Source organism: Lissotriton helveticus, chromosome 3_1 (assembly GCF_964261635.1).
Source record: "Lissotriton helveticus chromosome 3_1, aLisHel1.1, whole genome shotgun sequence".
NCBI classification, from domain to species: Eukaryota; Metazoa; Chordata; class Amphibia; order Caudata; family Salamandridae; genus Lissotriton; species Lissotriton helveticus.
Genome location: NC_136061.1, coordinates 799370666 through 799389989, shown reverse-complemented (window position 1 = coordinate 799389989; position 19324 = coordinate 799370666). Strand labels below are relative to the sequence as shown.

General features: G+C 48.6%; 1 protein-coding gene across 2 annotated transcripts in view; it reads left to right on the top strand.

Moving 5' to 3' along the window:
* Positions 1-19324, top strand: part of PIK3C2A (phosphatidylinositol-4-phosphate 3-kinase catalytic subunit type 2 alpha) — a 1158716-nt gene that overhangs the window by 81829 nt on the left and 1057563 nt on the right. For both annotated transcript variants that reach the window (XM_078681042.1, XM_078681043.1), the window contains one exon: positions 908-2092. In XM_078681042.1, the coding sequence (XP_078537168.1) occupies positions 995-2092 (1098 nt within the window). In that variant the 5' untranslated portion in view covers positions 908-994. The remainder of the gene's footprint in view (positions 1-907; positions 2093-19324) is intronic.

Here is a 19324-nt window from a genome sequence, read left to right as displayed (position 1 = left end):
TGCAGTTCCTCTGCAGTTACAAAATGTTTCAGAGAGATACTTTCTTCTGCAGTACGAACATTTTCTCTTCTACGCCCTGTACCCACTTGGTACAGAATGTGTCTTGGTGGTCACAGAGCTGCAGCTCTACTCCATGCTTGTTGGGAATCTCTGCAGCTCACCCTAACTAGTTTGAAAGATCGCAAGTAAGGAAAAATACGTGTGACATGGTTAACGTTTCCTGTACGTTGCATGGGTGGGTTTATTCTAATATATTATTGAACTTTTCTTCTGAACTGTTTGTAAACATATCGACGTTTAAGCCTTAATAGTGTGCTTTAAATTGCTCCACTTGGAGCCCTTTTTCTGAAACCTTTTGTTGAGGAGTGTACTTGCTTCTCATTATTAGATTGAAAGGTTTGCTTACTCTGGGATTGGTGGACAAGCACTAAAGTCAATTGCTACAAAAAACGAGTAGCTTGTTGTTATTATGGCAGTGTTTGTTAGATTCCAGAAAGACTACACACGCCCTTAAAGTTTCGTGTAAATAAAGACAAAAAGAAAATGAAAACCTAAAAGAAGAAAACTATCTTCTGAGCGGTAAAACACCCTCTGTCCTTTAAGAGTGCACCTTTAATATCTAGGAGGTTTGGGGGAAGAAGTGTGTGTGAGGCCGGAGAGGAGCATTGAGAGTGTCCGAACTCCTGAAGTGTCAGAAGGTCAGGCAGATCGACATACATTTTCTGTGTAATGTTCTCGCTTTGTGTGTGTTGGGTTTTGTTAAGTTTGCCTTGGCTACTACCATTGACATGTTAATTCTTATTTCGTGTGGATTGTTTATTTTCGTTAAAAAAAAGAATGACACTTATTTGAGTTGAATAAGTTGTAAAAATTCACTTTTGCACCTTTTATTTTTTTCTCCTTTTAGGACTTTAGAATTGGTTATGGACAGTCTACATGGAATCATTTTAAGAAAGCCACACCTGATCATTTGAATTCGAATGCAGTTTGCAGTATGGCTCAAACATCATCTAGCAATGGACATAAACCAGGTTCCTCTCCTTCTTTGGGGACAGCCAGGCCAAAGGATGTCGGTAAGGAGGAGGCACTGCAGATGGAAGCAGAAGCCCTAGCCAAACTCCAGAAGGACAGACCTGTTAGTTTTCAAGACCGTCTACAGTTTTTAAGCACCACCAGAAATAGAGTTCCAGCTTTTATCAAACAGGACCAGGATCTTATGGTTTTTCCTGAATCTGATGCAAAAAAAATGACTGAAGACAAATTATGTGCTATTGATATTGACAAACTAACCCATGCAGAGCTGGAAAAGTTACTTTTGGATGACAGTTTTGAAACTAGAAAGCCACCAACGTTACCAGTAGTTCCTGTTTTGGCCCCCTCCATTTCTTCACAGTATTATGCCCAATCTCCCTTTCAGGGACAATCGTGGACACCTGGATTCAGAGGAACAGTGGCTTGCACTTTGCCTCCTGTTTATTCTTCTGCTATTACGAAGCAAGTGGATCCGTTCCAGAATGGTTTTCCTCAAAGTATGTCCCCCTATCGGTCAAGGGAGCCCTTATATTTGAGTCTCCCAGGACGGACCCAATTTATGCCATTCTCACTGTCCTCTAGCCCACCTTTTCACATAAGAGGAAGTTTGCCTACATACTCACCAGTTGTACCACCAAGCATGGCAAAAATATTTGACAAAATAGCAGTCACCTCTGAATTCCAAAAAAATGGGAAGTTGATAACTGACAGTAAAGCATGCATTGCCACGACTTCGCTTTCTAAGGCACCAACACCCGAAGCATCCAGTGATATTAGCAAATTTGACTGGTTGGATCTTGATCCTCTCAGTAAGCCAAAGGGGGAAAATTCTGAAATTCCACATCATGCTGTGGATTGTGATGGAAACAGTGATTGTGGTTCAGTTTCAGAGGATCCATGGGATGCCGTTTTATTAAAGGAGAGTCCAGCAGAAACTTGTCATCAAGAAAGAAAGATGCATATTAAGTCACCCTCTGGGGCATCTGTTACAAGAAGCCACTCTTTAAATATTCATTTATCAAAGTCTTTATTTACAAAACTACAAAGTCAAACCTCACAGGTAGGTACAGTTTATTTTACCGTTTGTTGTTGTTGGATAACAAGTCATTGTGTCCTTTAAGGTGTTTAATATATCTTAGTATGTCAAATTTTCCACAGCCACCCTTATGTATTTTTCAAGACCCCAATGTGTGTGCAAGTTTATTGGTGAGATTCATTTCATTTATAAAGATTTGGAAATCTAAAAAGCACAGCTTTTCCTACAGTCCAGTAATCGTAGGCTGCCTGAGCACACAGTTGATAGAAAATGTTGAAATCACACACTGTAACGTTATTATGGTGGTGAGATAATATTAATATACACAATGCTCTGCAGCAGTATATTCCAGATTATAAATAGTTAAGGAAACAGTGCAAAATAACAGCTAAGACTCCAATTAATACATTGTCTTTAGACAGTAATTGAAATCTTGAACAGCTCTTTTTCATGTTCAGCTTTCAATTTAGGTGTGGGATCTGGAGATATTGTTTGCCTCTTCACACACACTCCATCCAAGATCCATCACCTGCTCACAAGGCTCTACACACACAAGTCTCTTCTTCAGCGTTTCTGTTCGCATCCTAATGGACCTGCTGTGCTCTCTTTATCATCCGTAACTGTCTGCTGTAATGGAACATAAATGTGCACATGTATCGCAGATGAAGAATACCAATTATTTTCTGTCTCCAAGTAATAGAGTCGTGGACTTGAAAAAAGGATCGAACAAAAGACGTCCAAGTACAAAAGTTATATCGGTCCTGAAGACTTGTTCATAGAGATAACCATTCTCTGCCTTTTCGTCATCTTCTTTGACAGGCTAGTATCTTAAACCAAATTCATAGCTAGTCAAGTTAGAGTAAAAAAAAACCTGGTAACTGATGCTTCTTAGTATGAAAGAAAGTGTTTTCCTTCATCCCTCCTCCCATGCAAGCCACTACTATGATGTGCATCTTAGTGCTAATTGTGAACACTGCAAAAATACAAAAGGCTGCCGGTTGCCTCCTGCCTAGTCTAGAGTGCAATCTCAAAATTCTCTGCCTCCCCTACAGAGGTCTGAAATTTCCTATGTGACTTAAACTTCAGAATTAGGGTAGCTACACAAACTATTCCATCCCTTGTATTAGCATTGGTAAGCTTACTGTTCAGGAGGTCTAAGTAGGTGCTATGTACTTGATTTCTGTTGCTCCACAAACACCTCTAGACCTGTTCAGTGACACTGTCAACTTCAGTTCAAGGCAACACAACAGCAGATTATAATACTCCACTCCTGCCCTTCAAACCTGTGGATCCCGTTTAGAGTTGGGGATTGGAAAACTACCTGACTGCTGTGTAATTCCAGGTTGATGAATGCATTCTGTATGCCATTGCCATAAGCTGCATGGTGTACTGTGCAACAACGAAATGCTCTAAGTGGATGTTTGTACTTTTTTTAGCATGGTATGAAATAGCCTGTCCAGGTAAGGTATGATCATGGAAAACACAATACACCGCTATAACCATGGTGCAGGGTTCAAAAGAAGTTGGAGCACAAGAGACCCTGACTCCTTACTTATAGTTTTGGTCCATGGCGTGTCTGTGCATGTTACTTGGTAGGAACCTCGGTTGTTTCTTCTTTATAGTGAAAATGTCGCAGGGTCAAACTTGTGTCAGAGCTTTTGTGGCCATATCTTATCTCACTACTAGACCATATCTGCTTAATGAGAGATACTGGAACCACATCTGGTTTAGAAACACAAGCGGTTTATCTCTGTGAAATCACTGCAGAGGACCAGACAGTCTGCTTTTTCTCCCTCAGTTTGTCTTTACTTCCTTCACTAAGGAAAGGTGTTTAGAGTGTTTCTAAATCTGTGTTGAAGAAATGCAGATTATGGTGTGGAGATTGCTTCAGGGTGCTCTGGAAAACACACGGGGCCCCTGAAAGAAAAGATACTACCCTAACAGGGAAAGCAACTGTTTGGAAAATATTTTGCACCGGGCACAGTGCTGGATAATGCTAGCAAAGCAAATAAACTCTAGACCCACCGACCAATATATGCAACAGTACAACTGATATAAAAAAATATATTTTGTCTTTATTTTTCTTCTTTTTTTTAAAAAGTGTTTCAAGATAGAAAAACATTTATAGGTACACTTATTATATAATACTTTATCATTTTCATATACAGATATACATTCTAGATATTATTATACACCCTGGAACCACAGATTATTGCATAGTATGGTATAACCTGAAAAGCATATGTATCTCCGGTTAGTATACACAGAGCAATCAAAACCAATCTGTAAAGAGCTGTCTGATCCGGAAACAAGCATCCTAGGACTGGTTTCAGGGTTTCACCCCTCTTCAGCCAGGATAGCTTGATTCCAGTGTCTGGGCATACCTGGCGCACTTAGGGTGAGAAAGCAGAAGACACACAATTGATGGACGGAATGTAGAACAAATCAAAACATTCAACCCCAGTCATGAGATCTGGGTTAAATCCATCATTATTTTGCTCACCATGCCACCCCAGTTTAGACCTGGTCATATGCAAATCAGTCTTGACCTTAGACCGATTTGCATATGGTTGGGTTTATTTATTTATTTATTCAAAGTTTTATATAGCGCGAACAAGATCCTTACAGATATCAGAGCACTTCACAATGACAGGGTAGGGGCAGTAGGAATGAACAGAGGTAATGGGAGCAATGTAGTAGTCACTAACATGAAACGATAATAATAACATACATAAAACATATCAATATACAGTCAGGTAAACAAGTAATATAAGACGGCATAAGTCATTGATCCCACTACAGAGGTGTTCAGGTACACTTTGGGTGTGTGGAAGGCTTATAACAGTGTTTTAGTATAGAGAGAACACTGAGTGGGGGCTGCGGGAGGGTGAATCAGTGACCCAACGTGTATCATATATTGGTCGGTAGTAAGAAAGTAGCGTAATAGTATCTCCCTCAAGTAGAGGTATAGTGTCAAAGGACAAGGTGAGCATTGACACAAGGCAATGCAGAGTCTCTGATCCAACACCTATAGCGTTCAGGAGATCTTGGCCAGAAGGATGGTTTTCACCTCTTTCTTGAAGAGTGCAGTGGAGGAGATACGCCTGGTTTCAGGAGGGAGCGCATTCCAGATCCTGGGTGCCATTCCTGAGAAGGAGCGCTTGTAAGTTTTCTCTTTCCGGAATCTACGGGGTTTCAGGAGTAGATTTTTTGAGCTTCTATTGGATCTCGAACCTCCTGATATAGACAACTTTTGAGCGAGGTAGTTGGGTGCATTGTGGTGCACTGCCGCGTGTGTCATAACTGCAATTTTTAGTTGTATTCTGGCTTCAAAAGGCAGCCATTTTAGGGACTTTAAGTCTGGGGAAATGTGCGAATGTTTTCTTGAGCCAGTAATGAGTCTTGCGGCAGCGTTCAGGGAGGCTCTTAAGGGTGCTGTTGTGGATAGCGGGAGTCCGCTGAGGGCCACAATTCCGTAGTCTATTCAAACTGGTTCAAACTGGAATGGCATGGTGAGCAAAACAATTATGGATTTAGGCCCAGATTTCTGTACTGGTGAGAGTGTATGACATTGTTCTGCATTCTGTCCATCAACTGTTATTTTTGCATTTGTCACCTGAGTGGGATGGGTATGCCCAGACGTGGGTCCCATGCTCTCAATGCCACTGGAATCAAGCTATCCTGGCTGGAGAGGGGTGAAACCCCGAAACCAGTCCTAGGATGCTTGTTTCCAGTCCAGGGAGGACCTGGCTTGGCATTTCGGGCTGAACTGTTCCCATGAGGCACAGGGTCAAGACTGATTTGCATATGACTGGGTTCAAACTGGAATGGCATGGTGAGCAAAAAACAATGGATTTAGGCCCAGATCTCTGTACTGGGGTGAATGTATGACATTGTTATGCATTCAGTCCATCAACTGTTGTTTTTGCATTTTTTAGTTTATTAACCCATCAACAAGGCAAGGCCTCTTTATTCATACAGGTCACCAGATCTACATCTGCATAGGCTGTGGAGGGCTGGGCAAAACATGGCTTATTGGAAACCACAAAGACTCACTTACCTGTAAGGGGGAATACATCTTTTTAGGTCTCGCCTGTCAATGCGCATGCGCATTGAGCAGAGCGAGACTATGGGGGCTTAAACAAAGCTTACCTACACTGGCGATTCACTGGCGATTTGATGAAGTGCATGTGCACTTTTAACTCAATGCGCAAGCGCAATTAGTTAAAATGCGCGTGCACAGCATCAAATCGTCAGCTTAGTGCCGCCAGCAGCTCTTCCCGCTCCGCCCCCTGCTGCATCAAAGGCTTGGCGCTCTGCCTCAGCCCAGCCATTCTCCTCCCCTAATTACCCCCTGCGGCATCAAAGGCTTTTTCACGGCCGGCCGGCCGTGCTTTCAGTTCACGGCCGGCCGGCCGTGTCTCCTTTTCTTTTTTTTTTTTTCTTTTCATTAATTGAATGTCTTCCAGCAAGCTCTCCTCATCCGTAGCTTTAGGTGTGATGACAGCATTTCCTTATAAGATTACTGCTCTCTTGGGAGTATATGAGGGCAGGAAGCCTTCTGAATTCGGCTGATCATTATCAGAGAGTGTTTTGGTGAAAATACGGGACTTTTCTTATGCGTGCTGCTACAAAAAGAGCTCAGCTCTCCTTAGCTACGGGAAAGCTGTTTGGCTTACTTCTGCTCGCTCAGCCAGCAATTGTGCCATGTGGTGTGTTTTTAGCTTTACTAGCTCATTGGTGTGTACTGGCGTGCCACTTTGCTGGAATAAAGTACCGGCCATAACGCTGAATACGACTTTCTTTTAATTAGTTCACCAGTTTGCTGCCAAGTGAATTTGAGAGTAATAGTGGCAATCATGTTTGAAACTGCATAACGTGAGCGGAATAAGCTTGCAAGCCGCAATCACCCCACATCCACCACCACATCCACCACCACCTCCACATCCACCACCACCGCATCCACCACCACCGCATCCACCACCACATCCACCACCACATCCACCCTCACCCTCACTCACCCTCAACCCCTCACCCTCAACCTCAACCCCTCACTCACCCTCATTCTCACTCACCCTCACTCACACTCAACCCCTCACCCTCACTCACCCTCACCCTCACTCACCCTCACCCTCACTCACCCTCAACCCCTCACCCTCACTCACCCTCACTCACCCTCAACCCCTCACCCTCACTCACCCTCACCCTCACCCACCCTCAACCCCTCACCCTCACTCACCCTCAACCCCTCACCCTCAACCCCTCACCCTCACTCACCCTCAACCCCTCACCCTCACTCACCCTCAACCCCTCACCCTCACCCTCACTCACCCTCACTCACCCTCACTCACCCTCACCCTCACTCACCCTCCCTCACCCTCCCTCACCCTCACTCACCCTCAACCCCTCACCCTCACTCACCCTCAACCCCTCACCCTCACTCACCCTCACCCACCCTCACCCTCACTCATCCTCAACCCCTCACCCTCACTCACCCTCAACCCCTCACCCTCACCCACCCTCACTCACCCTCACTCACCCTCACCCACCCTCACCCACCCTCACTCACCCTCACCCTCACTCACCCTCAACCCCTCACCCTCACTCACCCTCACTCACCCTCACTCACCCTCAACCCCTCACCCTCACTCACCCTCACCCACCCCACCCTCACTCACCCTCACCCCTCACCCACCCTCAACCCCTCACCCTCACCCTCACTCACCCTCAACCCCTCAACCTCAACCCCTCACTCACCCTCACTCTCACTCACCCTCACTCACCCCCTCACCCTCACTCACCCTCACTCACCCTCAACCCCTCACCCACCCTCAACCCCTCACCCTCACTCACCCTCACTCACCCTCAACCCCTCACCCTCACTCACCCTCAACCCCTCACCCTCACTCACCCTCAACCCCTCACCCTCAACCCCTCACCCTCACTCACCCTCACTCACCCTCACTCACCCTCACTCACCCTCAACCCCTCACCCTCACTCACCCTCACTCTCACTCACCCTCAACCCCTCACCCTCACTCACCCTCACTCACCCTCACTCACCCTCCCTCACTCACCCTCACTCACCCTCACCCTCACTCACCCTCACTCACCCTCACCCACCCTCACCGTCACTCACCCTCACCCACCCTCACCCTCACTCACCCTCACCCACCCTCACCCTCACTCACCCTCACTCACCCTCACCCTCACTCACCCTCACTCACCCTCACCCTCACTCTCACTCACCCTCACTCACCCTCACCCACCCTCACTCACCCTCACCCTCAACCCCTCACCCTCACTCACCCTCAACGCCTCACCCTCACTCACCCTCAACGCCTCACCCTCACTCACCCTCAACGCCTCACCCTCACCCTCACTCACCCTCAACCCCACTCACCCTCACTCACCCTCAACCCCTCACCCACCCTCACTCACCCTCACCCACCCTCACCCTCACTCACCCTCAACCCCTCACCCTCACTCACCCTCAACCCCTCACCCTCACTCACCCTCAACCCCTCAACCTCAACCCCTCACTCACCCTCACTCTCACTCACCCTCACTCACCCTCAACCCCTCACCCTCACTCACCCTCACTCACCCTCAACCCCTCACCCTCACTCACCCTCAACCCCTCACCCTCACTCACCCTCAACCCCTCACCCTCACTCACCCTCAACCCCTCACCCTCACTCACCCTCAACCCCTCACCCTCAACCCCTCACCCTCACTCACCCTCACTCACCCTCAACCCCTCACCCTCACTCACCCTCACCCTCTCACCCTCACTCACCCTCACTCACCCTCAACCCCTCACCCTCACTCACCCTCACTCACCCTCACTCACCCTCACTCACCCTCAACCCCTCACCCTCACTCACCCTCACCCTCACTCACCCTCACCCACCCTCACCCTCACTCACCCTCAACCCCTCACTCACCCTCAACCCCTCACCCTCACTCACCCTCACCCTCACTCACCCTCACTCACCCTCACTCACCCTCACCCACCCTCACCCACCCTCACCCACCCTCACCCTCACCCACCCTCACCCTCACTCACTCACCCTCACTCACCCTCACTCACCCTCACTCACCCTCACTCACCCTCACTCACCCTCACTCACCCTCACTCACCCTCACTCACCCTCACTCACCCTCACTCACCCTCACCCACCCTCACCCACCCTCACCCACCCTCACCCTCACTCACCCTCACTCACCCTCACTCTCACTCACCCTCACCCACCCTCACTCACCCTCACCCTCAACCCCTCACCCTCACTCACCCTCAACGCCTCACCCTCACTCACCCTCAACGCCTCACCCTCACTCACCCTCAACGCCTCACCCTCACCCTCACTCACCCTCAACCCCACTCACCCTCACTCACCCTCAACCCCTCACCCACCCTCACTCACCCTCACCCACCCTCACCCTCACTCACCCTCAACCCCTCACCCTCACTCACCCTCAACCCCTCACCCTCACTCACCCTCAACCCCTCAACCTCAACCCCTCACTCACCCTCACTCTCACTCACCCTCACTCACCCTCAACCCCTCACCCTCACTCACCCTCACTCACCCTCAACCCCTCACCCTCACTCACCCTCAACCCCTCACCCTCACTCACCCTCAACCCCTCACCCTCACTCACCCTCAACCCCTCACCCTCACTCACCCTCAACCCCTCACCCTCAACCCCTCACCCTCACTCACCCTCAACCCCTCACCCTCACTCACCCTCAACCCCTCACCCTCACTCACCCTCAACCCCTCACCCTCACTCACCCTCAACCCCTCACCCTCAACCCCTCACCCTCACTCACCCTCAACCCCTCACCCTCACTCACCCTCAACCCCTCACCCTCACTCACCCTCAACCCCTCACCCTCAACCCCTCACCCTCAACCCCTCACCCTCAACCCCTCACCCTCACTCACCCTCAACCCCTCACCCTCACTCACCCTCACCCTCTCACCCTCACTCACCCTCACTCACCCTCAACCCCTCACCCTCACTCACCCTCACTCACCCTCACTCACCCTCACTCACCCTCACTCACCCTCACTCACCCTCAACCCCTCACCCTCACTCACCCTCACCCACCCTCACCCTCACTCACCCTCAACCCCTCACTCACCCTCAACCCCTCACCCTCACCCTCACCCTCACTCACCCTCACTCACCCTCACTCACCCTCACTCACCCTCACCCACCCTCACCCACCCTCACCCACCCTCACCCTCACCCACCCTCACCCTCACTCACTCACCCTCACTCACCCTCACTCACCCTCACTCACCCTCACTCACCCTCACTCACCCTCACTCACCCTCACTCACCCTCTCACCCTCACTCACCCTCACTCACCCTCAACCCCTCACCCTCACCCAACCTCACCCTGACTCACCCTCAACCCCTCACCCTCACTCACCCTCAACCCCTCACCCTGACTCACCCTCAACCCCTCACCCTCACTCACCCTCAACCCCTCACCCTCACTCACCCTCAACCCCTCACCCTCAACCCCTCTCTCACTCTCACTCACTCTCTCACCCTCACTCACCCTCAACCCCTCACCCTCACTCACCCTCAACCCCTCACCCTCAACCCCTCACTCACCCTCACTCTCACTCACTCTCTCACCCTCACTCACCCTCAACCCCTCACCCTCACCCACCCTCACCCTCACTCACCCTCAACCCCTCACCCTCACCCACCCTCACCCTCACCCACCCTCAACCCCTCACCCTCACTCACCCTCACTCACCCTCAACCCCTCACCCTCACTCACCCTCACTCACCTCACCCTCACTCACCCCCCTCACCCTCACTCACCCTCAACCCCTCACCCTCACTCACCCTCAACCCCTCACTCACCCTCAACCCCTCACCCACCCTCAACCCCTCACCCTCACTCACCCTCAACCCCTCACCCTCAACCCCTCACCCTCACCCACCCTCACAACACATATTGTGTTACAATAGGTGTCACATTTGCGAAAGATAAAACTATTGGCATTGTAAATAACAAAGCTATTAATTTAGCTATTTTCAAAACAAGCACATAAATAAAAAATGTGTCCTTTACAATACCAATAGCTCAAACTTTCCTAATGCGAGACCTATTGCATTGCTGTGCTTCTCTCCCCTGCTGCACTCTCCTGCTCTCTAGAGATGTGGCCTAACGACCAGAGCTGCCATCTAAGTCACGTAAATACAAAACATGTTGCATTCCAAATGCTATAGGTGTCACATTCGCGAAAGTTATAACTATTGGCATTGTAAATGACAAAGCCATCAATTTAGCAATTTTAACAACGAAAAAATAAATAAAATATGTCATTTACAAGACCAATAACTACAACTTTTCTAATGCGAGACCTATTGCATTCTAACCCCACTCATCCACGCAACACCACTCACACACGCAACGCCACTCACACACGCAACGCCACTCACACACGCAACGCCACTCACACACGCCACTCATCCACGCAACGCCACTCATCCACGCAACGCCACTCATCCACGCAACGCCACTCATCCACGCAACGCCACTCATCCACGCAACGCCACTCATCCATTTGCAAAACGAAAAATGTCAAACTCTTCTATTGCGAGACCTATTGCATTTTCAATGCTGACCTTGTCTCATTAGTTTTGTGGTGCAATAGTGATACAGTAATAATAGATCAGGGCTCTGCTCTTTAAGTCTTTTTTTCTTGCTACAGCTTTATATACCACTTCACCCCTTTGCTATTGCACCACCTCCTCAAAAACTATGCCTTTTTCCATCCATTCAACTTACAGCCCTTTCTTGAGGAATATTGTGGCACTGAAGATCCTTTCTGTCCACTGGAAAAGTCCCCTGATAGAGTTACCAATCAGAAACCACTGGAAAGTGTCTTTAGTATCCTCTCCTTCAGTAACTGCTGGAAACCCAAACAAGTGTGGATTAGTCTCAAAATCGATTATACATTTAGATTCAAGAATTCTCAATTGACGTTCTCTGAAACTGTTCATCCAGTGGATGCCATCTCTGCCACTCAATTCCCTTTTTTGCCAGGTAGCTACCTAGCTGTGATGTCCCCAAACTGAATCCAGAAGTTGTCCACTCTGGAGGACATGACAATGTGGTTCCTCGATTAGCTTTGCCATCTTGTTGTACTCTCATAGTACTACATGGCTGTGATGCTGCAACTCTCAGTTGTGTGGCACTGAATTATACATTACTTTACTTGCATTCTTCTTGCCAAGGTGGGTACTTTCAGTGTTTAATGTTAAAAAGCATTGATAGAATGTGCATGTTTAATATCTGGTGCCTGGGCATCATTAAATTAGGCCCAACTGGAACAATAAGGTAGAGAGGCTCTATGCTCTGCTTCCTTCGGAGTGGAAAAAAAGTGATGGGTGGAATGCTTGGACTGAGACATGAGCAGATCCGAACCTGACAGTAAATGTCTCTTGTAGATGTAAATCTTACCCTTCTAAACCCCCTACATGTTTCAGCCTTTTTGCACCTCATCAGTGTGACATCCAGTGGCAAAGTAAGCAAGAGACCATGTCTCAATTTGCTTAATGGCTAAACAAAGACTCTCTTCTTTACAAATAAAATATTGCACTCTACCAATATATCTAATGATACTTATAAAATTGTGTCGGAACTTTCTAAGTTGAATAGGCTGTCTTCCTTCCCTGTAATTCTGTAATGTGTTCAAAACCTACTTTATTGTAAAAATAAAAAACAATGAAGGATAGTATCCTTCCAGGCCTGACTTCTGCTTACGTTCTGTTAGACCTCTCAGCAAGACATGGTCAACAGCAGTTTGCTTGTGGACTGCATGGAGGCTGCTGGACTTTGAAGTTCATCTCTTGACTGTCTGAAATCTTTTTTGGGAGAATCAAATGCGATCGGTTTGGCTAGGCCTTTTTAGGGCACCTGTGATCCCTTTTGATTGCTGTGTTTCATAGGGCTTCTCAATATCACTGCATTTGTTTAGCATCTATATTAGACCCCTTATTCAGGTCCTATACAATATGAATTGCAAAATATATAATTATGCCTATGGCTCTCTTATTCTTTAGACTAGATGGTACCCTAGCCTTTTGGAAAAACTTTCAGTACACTGCAATTCATCTACGATTTGAAGAGTAGAAATTTTCTAAAACTCTAATCCCCCAAAAATGAGTGTCATTCTGAACAATAAAACTGTTATTTTGAATCATTCTCTTTGGCCTATTGAATAGAGGAATCCTCTTACCCATAAAACGTCTGCAAAAAGTGTGGGTGTCATTATTGAAAATAAGCTCTTGCTAAAATATCTTATTGGATTGGAGACTTGGTCCTGCTTCTTGAACCTGCGGAGAATTAAATAAAATATATATATCTTTTTTTGGAGGGCCCAGACGTTATGCTGTAATGTGGTTGATGCTGGCCTCGTCATAGTTTTTTTTTTTTTTTTTACTTTCAGCCATGCTGCTGTACAACATGGCTAAAAAAAATATTGACTCAGCCCGTGGTTCCCAAACTGTGCGCTGCGGCACCCCGGTGCGCCGTTATGCGTTGCCAGGGGCGCCGCGGCACGATGTGGGAAATTACAGTGGAAGCGCTAGACATTTAGAAATGACAACTGCAGAACCACTGGACTAAGCCAATAAATCTTCATAGGTGAGACCTGTTCACTTTTACCATGCTTGTTTTTCACTTTTGAGGACCTGTGGAGAAGTAACTAGAGAATAATTATAGATCACTGGAGATGAATCCTTTAATTTTGCATAGAACTAATTCATACATTGCTTTATACTCTACATTTATAGCATAGCTTAAGAAAGAAAACAGAAGAAGTTGAGTTGATGGGCACTTGATGGGCAGGGTGTTGTGCCGAACCTTAGTTACATTAATGACTTATGACGCTGTTATACTTGTGAACTCTGGGCATCGAAGGGCTGTGTTCCCTGGAGGAAAATAGTGTTTACAAGAGATTCTCTGTAAGGGTATGGTGACTTCAGATCGGAACAATTAAGCTTGCAAAGGCCACAGCTGAGTTCATTGTTGCTATACCACAATCTTAGAAGCAAATACGACACCAGTGTTTTGTGGGCTGCTTTCTCTTTAATAATAATTCAGGTAAATAGATGCCAAGTTTAAAAACCAAGATAAAAACATTGACGTTTTTAGAACTAGCGAAAAGGCTGCTCCTGATGTTCAATTGTAGGGTTGGAGAAGTGCAGCTTTCTCTTATACCGCCTTGGAACTGTTCACAACAACTGCATTGATGAGCAGCAAAAACCATTTGGAGGTAGGGGGTACCCACACTTTTCCCCTACTGCAAAAAGCACCATCTCCTCCAACATTACTCCATCACACTGCGACCAGCATGCCTATGAGAGGGCGAATGTCCAGTCCTCTCACAGCATGACAGAAATCATGGTACATATTCTGTAGAATGGATGCAAGAATAGGTTTCACTTTTTTCCTCACAACATATCTGGGTCTTGAACTTCTCTCCTAGCCAATAAGTAGAGGAGGAGAAAAAAGTGCTTTCCACAGCAAGTGGCTATTAGTTCCAAAGTCTTAAAGAAAAAAAAGGTTTCTACTCCTGATGTATCCAAAACCAAAAGAAAGGGTTCAAATAGATAGAAATGTTGCCCATGCTGAGCTTCATTAAAGAAAGTGAAGTTATGCTGTAAGTTTAGACGGTCCCTACTTTCACATCCCAATCTGCATATGAGATATGTTTTCCTATATTTAAGATCATGAATTGTCACTTTCGGTTCAGCATGGTGGTTTAGATACTTTTCTCTGTCACAAAGGGATGTTGAGTTGCCACTCCATTCGTGACTGGTGTGTCAATGAGTATGCTGTGCCCAAAATAGCACAAAGCTAAGATAGAACTGTTTGACCTTTACTGATGGATACTTCTAGCCACAGATTCCTCACCTTTTGAGTATTCTGAGGCTTCAGACAGGATATGGGAAATCTGTGCAGACGTTGTTCTGCAGAAGACGTGAGGAGCTACATCTAAGCTCGACCCATGTGTACCAACGTCCGTTCCTTTCTGTGTGCCACCAGATGCAGTTCCAGAGCTACCCTTCACCTCTAGTGACTGTGCCTTGATGAACCAATGGGTATTTGGGATCATAAGAAAAACCTGTATGTCACCAAGTACCGGAAGACTTTGCTGTGACCGGTTGAAGTAGAAGGGAAGGTCCTGTTACAACTCCTTAAGTCATTCCCCCAGCAGATCTTCATTGTGATCGAAGTTCTCGTGTAGGTCAAAAAAGAAGCTTAAGACTCCAAGTGGGCCTCTGCCCATCCCACCACTCTCAAACTCATAAGAAGGCATAAGGGCGTAAACATGCCTCTTGATTGTGCTCCCGTACGCAACTTCCTTCTGAGCTGATCCCAACTCTCGCCTTGGGCTAGTTCCAATTTCGAGTTCCCTTAGCGATGCAGCAAACCTTTGACTTCCATGACCCTATGTGTATCTTTTTGTCATCTGCCAGCTCCTTGTGGTGTACCTCATGGGTCACAAGAAGCCTTGAGCACCTCCACTTGGAAGTCTGCTGATGCATCTGTCCTCGGAACCAGCTGGAACCTCTGAACCCATTATGGGCTCCGTGCCGTCTCCTGTGCAGAAGCCGGTCTAGGTGGCACAAACCATTGCAGACCATGGAGCATTGACTCCGATGCAGAAGTATTCGGCGTCTGACGACACATAGCATCCAATGGTGCCCTCTGAATCTGATTTGACAGAGTTTGTGCCGTGATACCACTGGATTGCAGCTTTCTGGCAACCCATCAGACTTTATTGGCAAACTTTTTGGCACAGGCTTCGGTAGCGACCATTATGACTAAGGGGTTGAATTTGCTCAACCTGATACGGACTAAAATTGGTATCGTGAGCTGTAAGCTGCTAGTAGCCTCAGTAATTTCCCAGACACTGGGCTTATCTCTCCAACAGGGCAAGCTGCGGAAGAAAGTGCCTCCTGTGCAGTATGATGCAGAGGACGGCTGAGGTTCTTGATTTCCAGTTGCCTGCAACAAATTTGAAAACCAAGGTCCTCACTGAAGTTCTCCTGTCTGGACAAACTAATACTGAGTCTCTGCTACCTTTCTATGAGTCCCTCACGGATGCACTTCTTCGGACATGGGCAAAACCATCTTCCAGGCCGATGGTAAACGGGCATATTGCGTAATGCCACCACCCTAGCCCTTAGTCTGGAAAGCTTGTGGGTGCAGGTATCTAGGAACATGGTCAACTCCAATACCTTCCCTACCCCGCCCCCTGGATAGAGAGTTTTAGTGTCTTGAAACATTTGAGAAGCTCATGTTCTCCTCAGCTGGCCTGGACTTACGATCTGTTCACGCCAGCTGCATACTGGGCCTACTGGGTAGTTGGGATTCTGTTGCGTGTGTCCTACCAGCTGCACTAGATGACTTGCGCCCCGCCTTTACACACAAAATTCTGGATGGCTGCGATGTGGTAAAATTCACAGATGTGGGTTAGATACCACAGATTACCTTTGTGGAGAACTTTGCAATGGTGTGACCCTTTGCAGACCTACCTAAATGAGTTTTACAGCTTCTCTGTAGTTGTCCACTTAACTGTAATGGACATGCCATATGATGGTTCTCGCCTCTTTGGCAAGAAGTCAGACTCTGCTTGAGTGCGTTAAAGGCAGCAGAACCACAGCGTGCTCCTTAGCTGTCTGCTGTGGTGCCTCCGTCCCACCAGCAGTTCTGTAGTAGGGGATCTCTGTGTATAGTCATAATCTAGTGAATAGTCCCGCCCATGTGCGAGGACCCCGGCAATCAAAAATAATCTCTTAAATTGTCAGAAAATTGCAGAACTGCAAAGACACTTAAGAGAAAATTTAAAGACAAATAATGCAGCCTATATCCACAGGCTACACTGTCCAGTACTTCAACTAGAAATTCCACCAAAAATCCACAAACAGCAAAGCCTGTCCAGATTTCCCTTGCTTTTACTGCAAAACCCCTCAGAAATGATAGAGAGGAAGACCTGGACAGACAAGCCCCATAGGCTGCCATAATGTGGCTTAAATAGGATACTGTGCCTTTAAGAGAACCTTCCAGAACTTTCTCTCAGTATCCCAGAATGCATAGCAGGTCCAACTTACTTTCAGTTCTTTTTTCCGGCTCCTGCTTACAGGACCCTGTGCATTGAGCTCTCCCTTTTTCAAGGGTTTATTGGAGTTTCTTACACTTTTTGGATTTAAAAGTGTTCTCATTTGATTCTTGGTGTTTCCTTTTCACTTCTGTGTGTTTGTTCAGGCTTTTAGGGATCTAAAATGCCTGCTTTATTCGACAAGTGCCCAGCATGTGGAAGGAAGAAGGCCAAGACTGATCCACACGACGTCTGCATTCTTTGCCTCCCTGATGAGCATGTCCCTGAAGATTGTGACATCTGCCAGACCTTTTCTACAAGGACCCTGAGGGAAAGGCTGAAAATTAGGCTCCAAGGCCTGGAAGAGAGGCGACTGCAGGCTGCAGGTGGGTCTGGGCAGGCTGGGAAGGCTCCCTCTGCCCCTGCTGAGGCCTCTGGGGGGCTCCCCAGAGGCAGGAAGACCAGCAAAAGGTCCCGGTCTCCGTCGACGTCGATAGCATCGACGTCGAGAGGGATGACGACGGTGTGTTCCCCTTCTCCCCGGGGCTCCGGGTCGAGACAGCGTGGAAGATCGACGTCGAAAGGCCTGGCTAGGCCGCCGTCGAAGTCACCGCCGACGTCGTCGACGTCGTCGTCGTCGTCGAGGTCGAGGCATCGCCGTCGACGAAGGCACCGGCGCTCGCCGTCGAAGCGACACCGCCGGTCGCCGTCGACCAGTTCGAAGTCGAGGGGACCCTCGGCGTCGAGGACCGTGAGGAAACGGTCATCGAGGAGAAAGAGTCGACGCTCGCCGTCGAGGTCTGACCGCTCGTCGTCGAGGAGACGGCGTTCGACGCCAGAGTCGAGGGATCGCCGTTCCACTCTGGAAAAACGATGCTCGACGTCGAGCAGGAAGAGATCAGCGTCACCGAGGATCTCAACCTCCTCTAAGAGGCGCAGGAGGGATTCTGGCGCCAAAAGTCACGCTGGATCTGGTGTAGGACGTCGGAGGCGTCGCTCACGCTCTGGAGGGTCTGGATCACAGGCCCCTCCCTCGAAGAAGTCAACGGGCACGGTGTACTCGGTGGTATATACACCGCCAAGGCCTACGACCCCTCCTCCTCTACCGAAGGAGGCTCCTCCGGCTAATCCGCTGCTCCCCTCCCTGCCTCCGCCTCCTCCTGCGGGGCAGCCTCCGCCTCCGGTCCCTCCTCATAGGCCACCGAGGTCGGTGTCGCTGCCTCTGCTTCCGACGCCTCCTAAGGGTACACCTGCTCCGAAGCCCCGGGATAGGCCACGGAAGACGCCTCCACGGAAACCGGTGGAGCGCCCACGTGCTGGGAGGTCACGCTCCCGCTCCAGGAGAAGGGAACGTTCGCGTCACAGGTCTTCCACACGATCTAGACGGCACCACAGCAGACACGGATCTCGTTCACGGACCCGGTCGTCTGGGACCAGAGACTACTCCCCGACCTTGTCGGATTCGCCGGACACGAGGGTTTTGCCGATCGACGATCTGGTGTCCTTCCGGGACGTGCTGCTGCGGGGTGCGGCGAAATTGGGCATCACTTTGACGATGCCCACTCCAAAGACATCGGTCATCTTCGAGGCGCTCCATCAGAAGCATTTGTCTCGGCCGTTACTGCCACTGGTGCCGGGCCTGGAAGAACCGGCCCTGGATCTTTTCTTTACTCCAGCGGTGACTAAGGCGGCACCTTCCAGACTGCAGAAGGAGTACCGGGCTCCGGACTCGGACCCGGCCTTTCTAAGGCTGGAGCCCCCACCAGATTCGATGATTGTGACGGCGGCGCGCAAACAGCACGCCACCACGCCTTCCTCCACAGTTCCGCCAGATAAGGAATCTAGGTGGTTGGATTCATCTGGGAGAAGAGTTTGTGGGACATCGGCGACCTCGATGAAGGCAGCTAGTGCCACTGCCTTGTTGGGTCGGTATGACAGAGCCCTCTGGGAATCCCTTCAACAATTCGTGGAGCTCCTTCCGCGGGACAAGCGGGAAGACTTTCAAGAGGTGCTAAACGAAGGAATGTTGGTGGCGAATCAAGTCATCAGCGCTGCAGCCGACTCTTCTCTTCTGGCGGCGCATGGTTTCTGCCACGGAATAAACCAGCGAC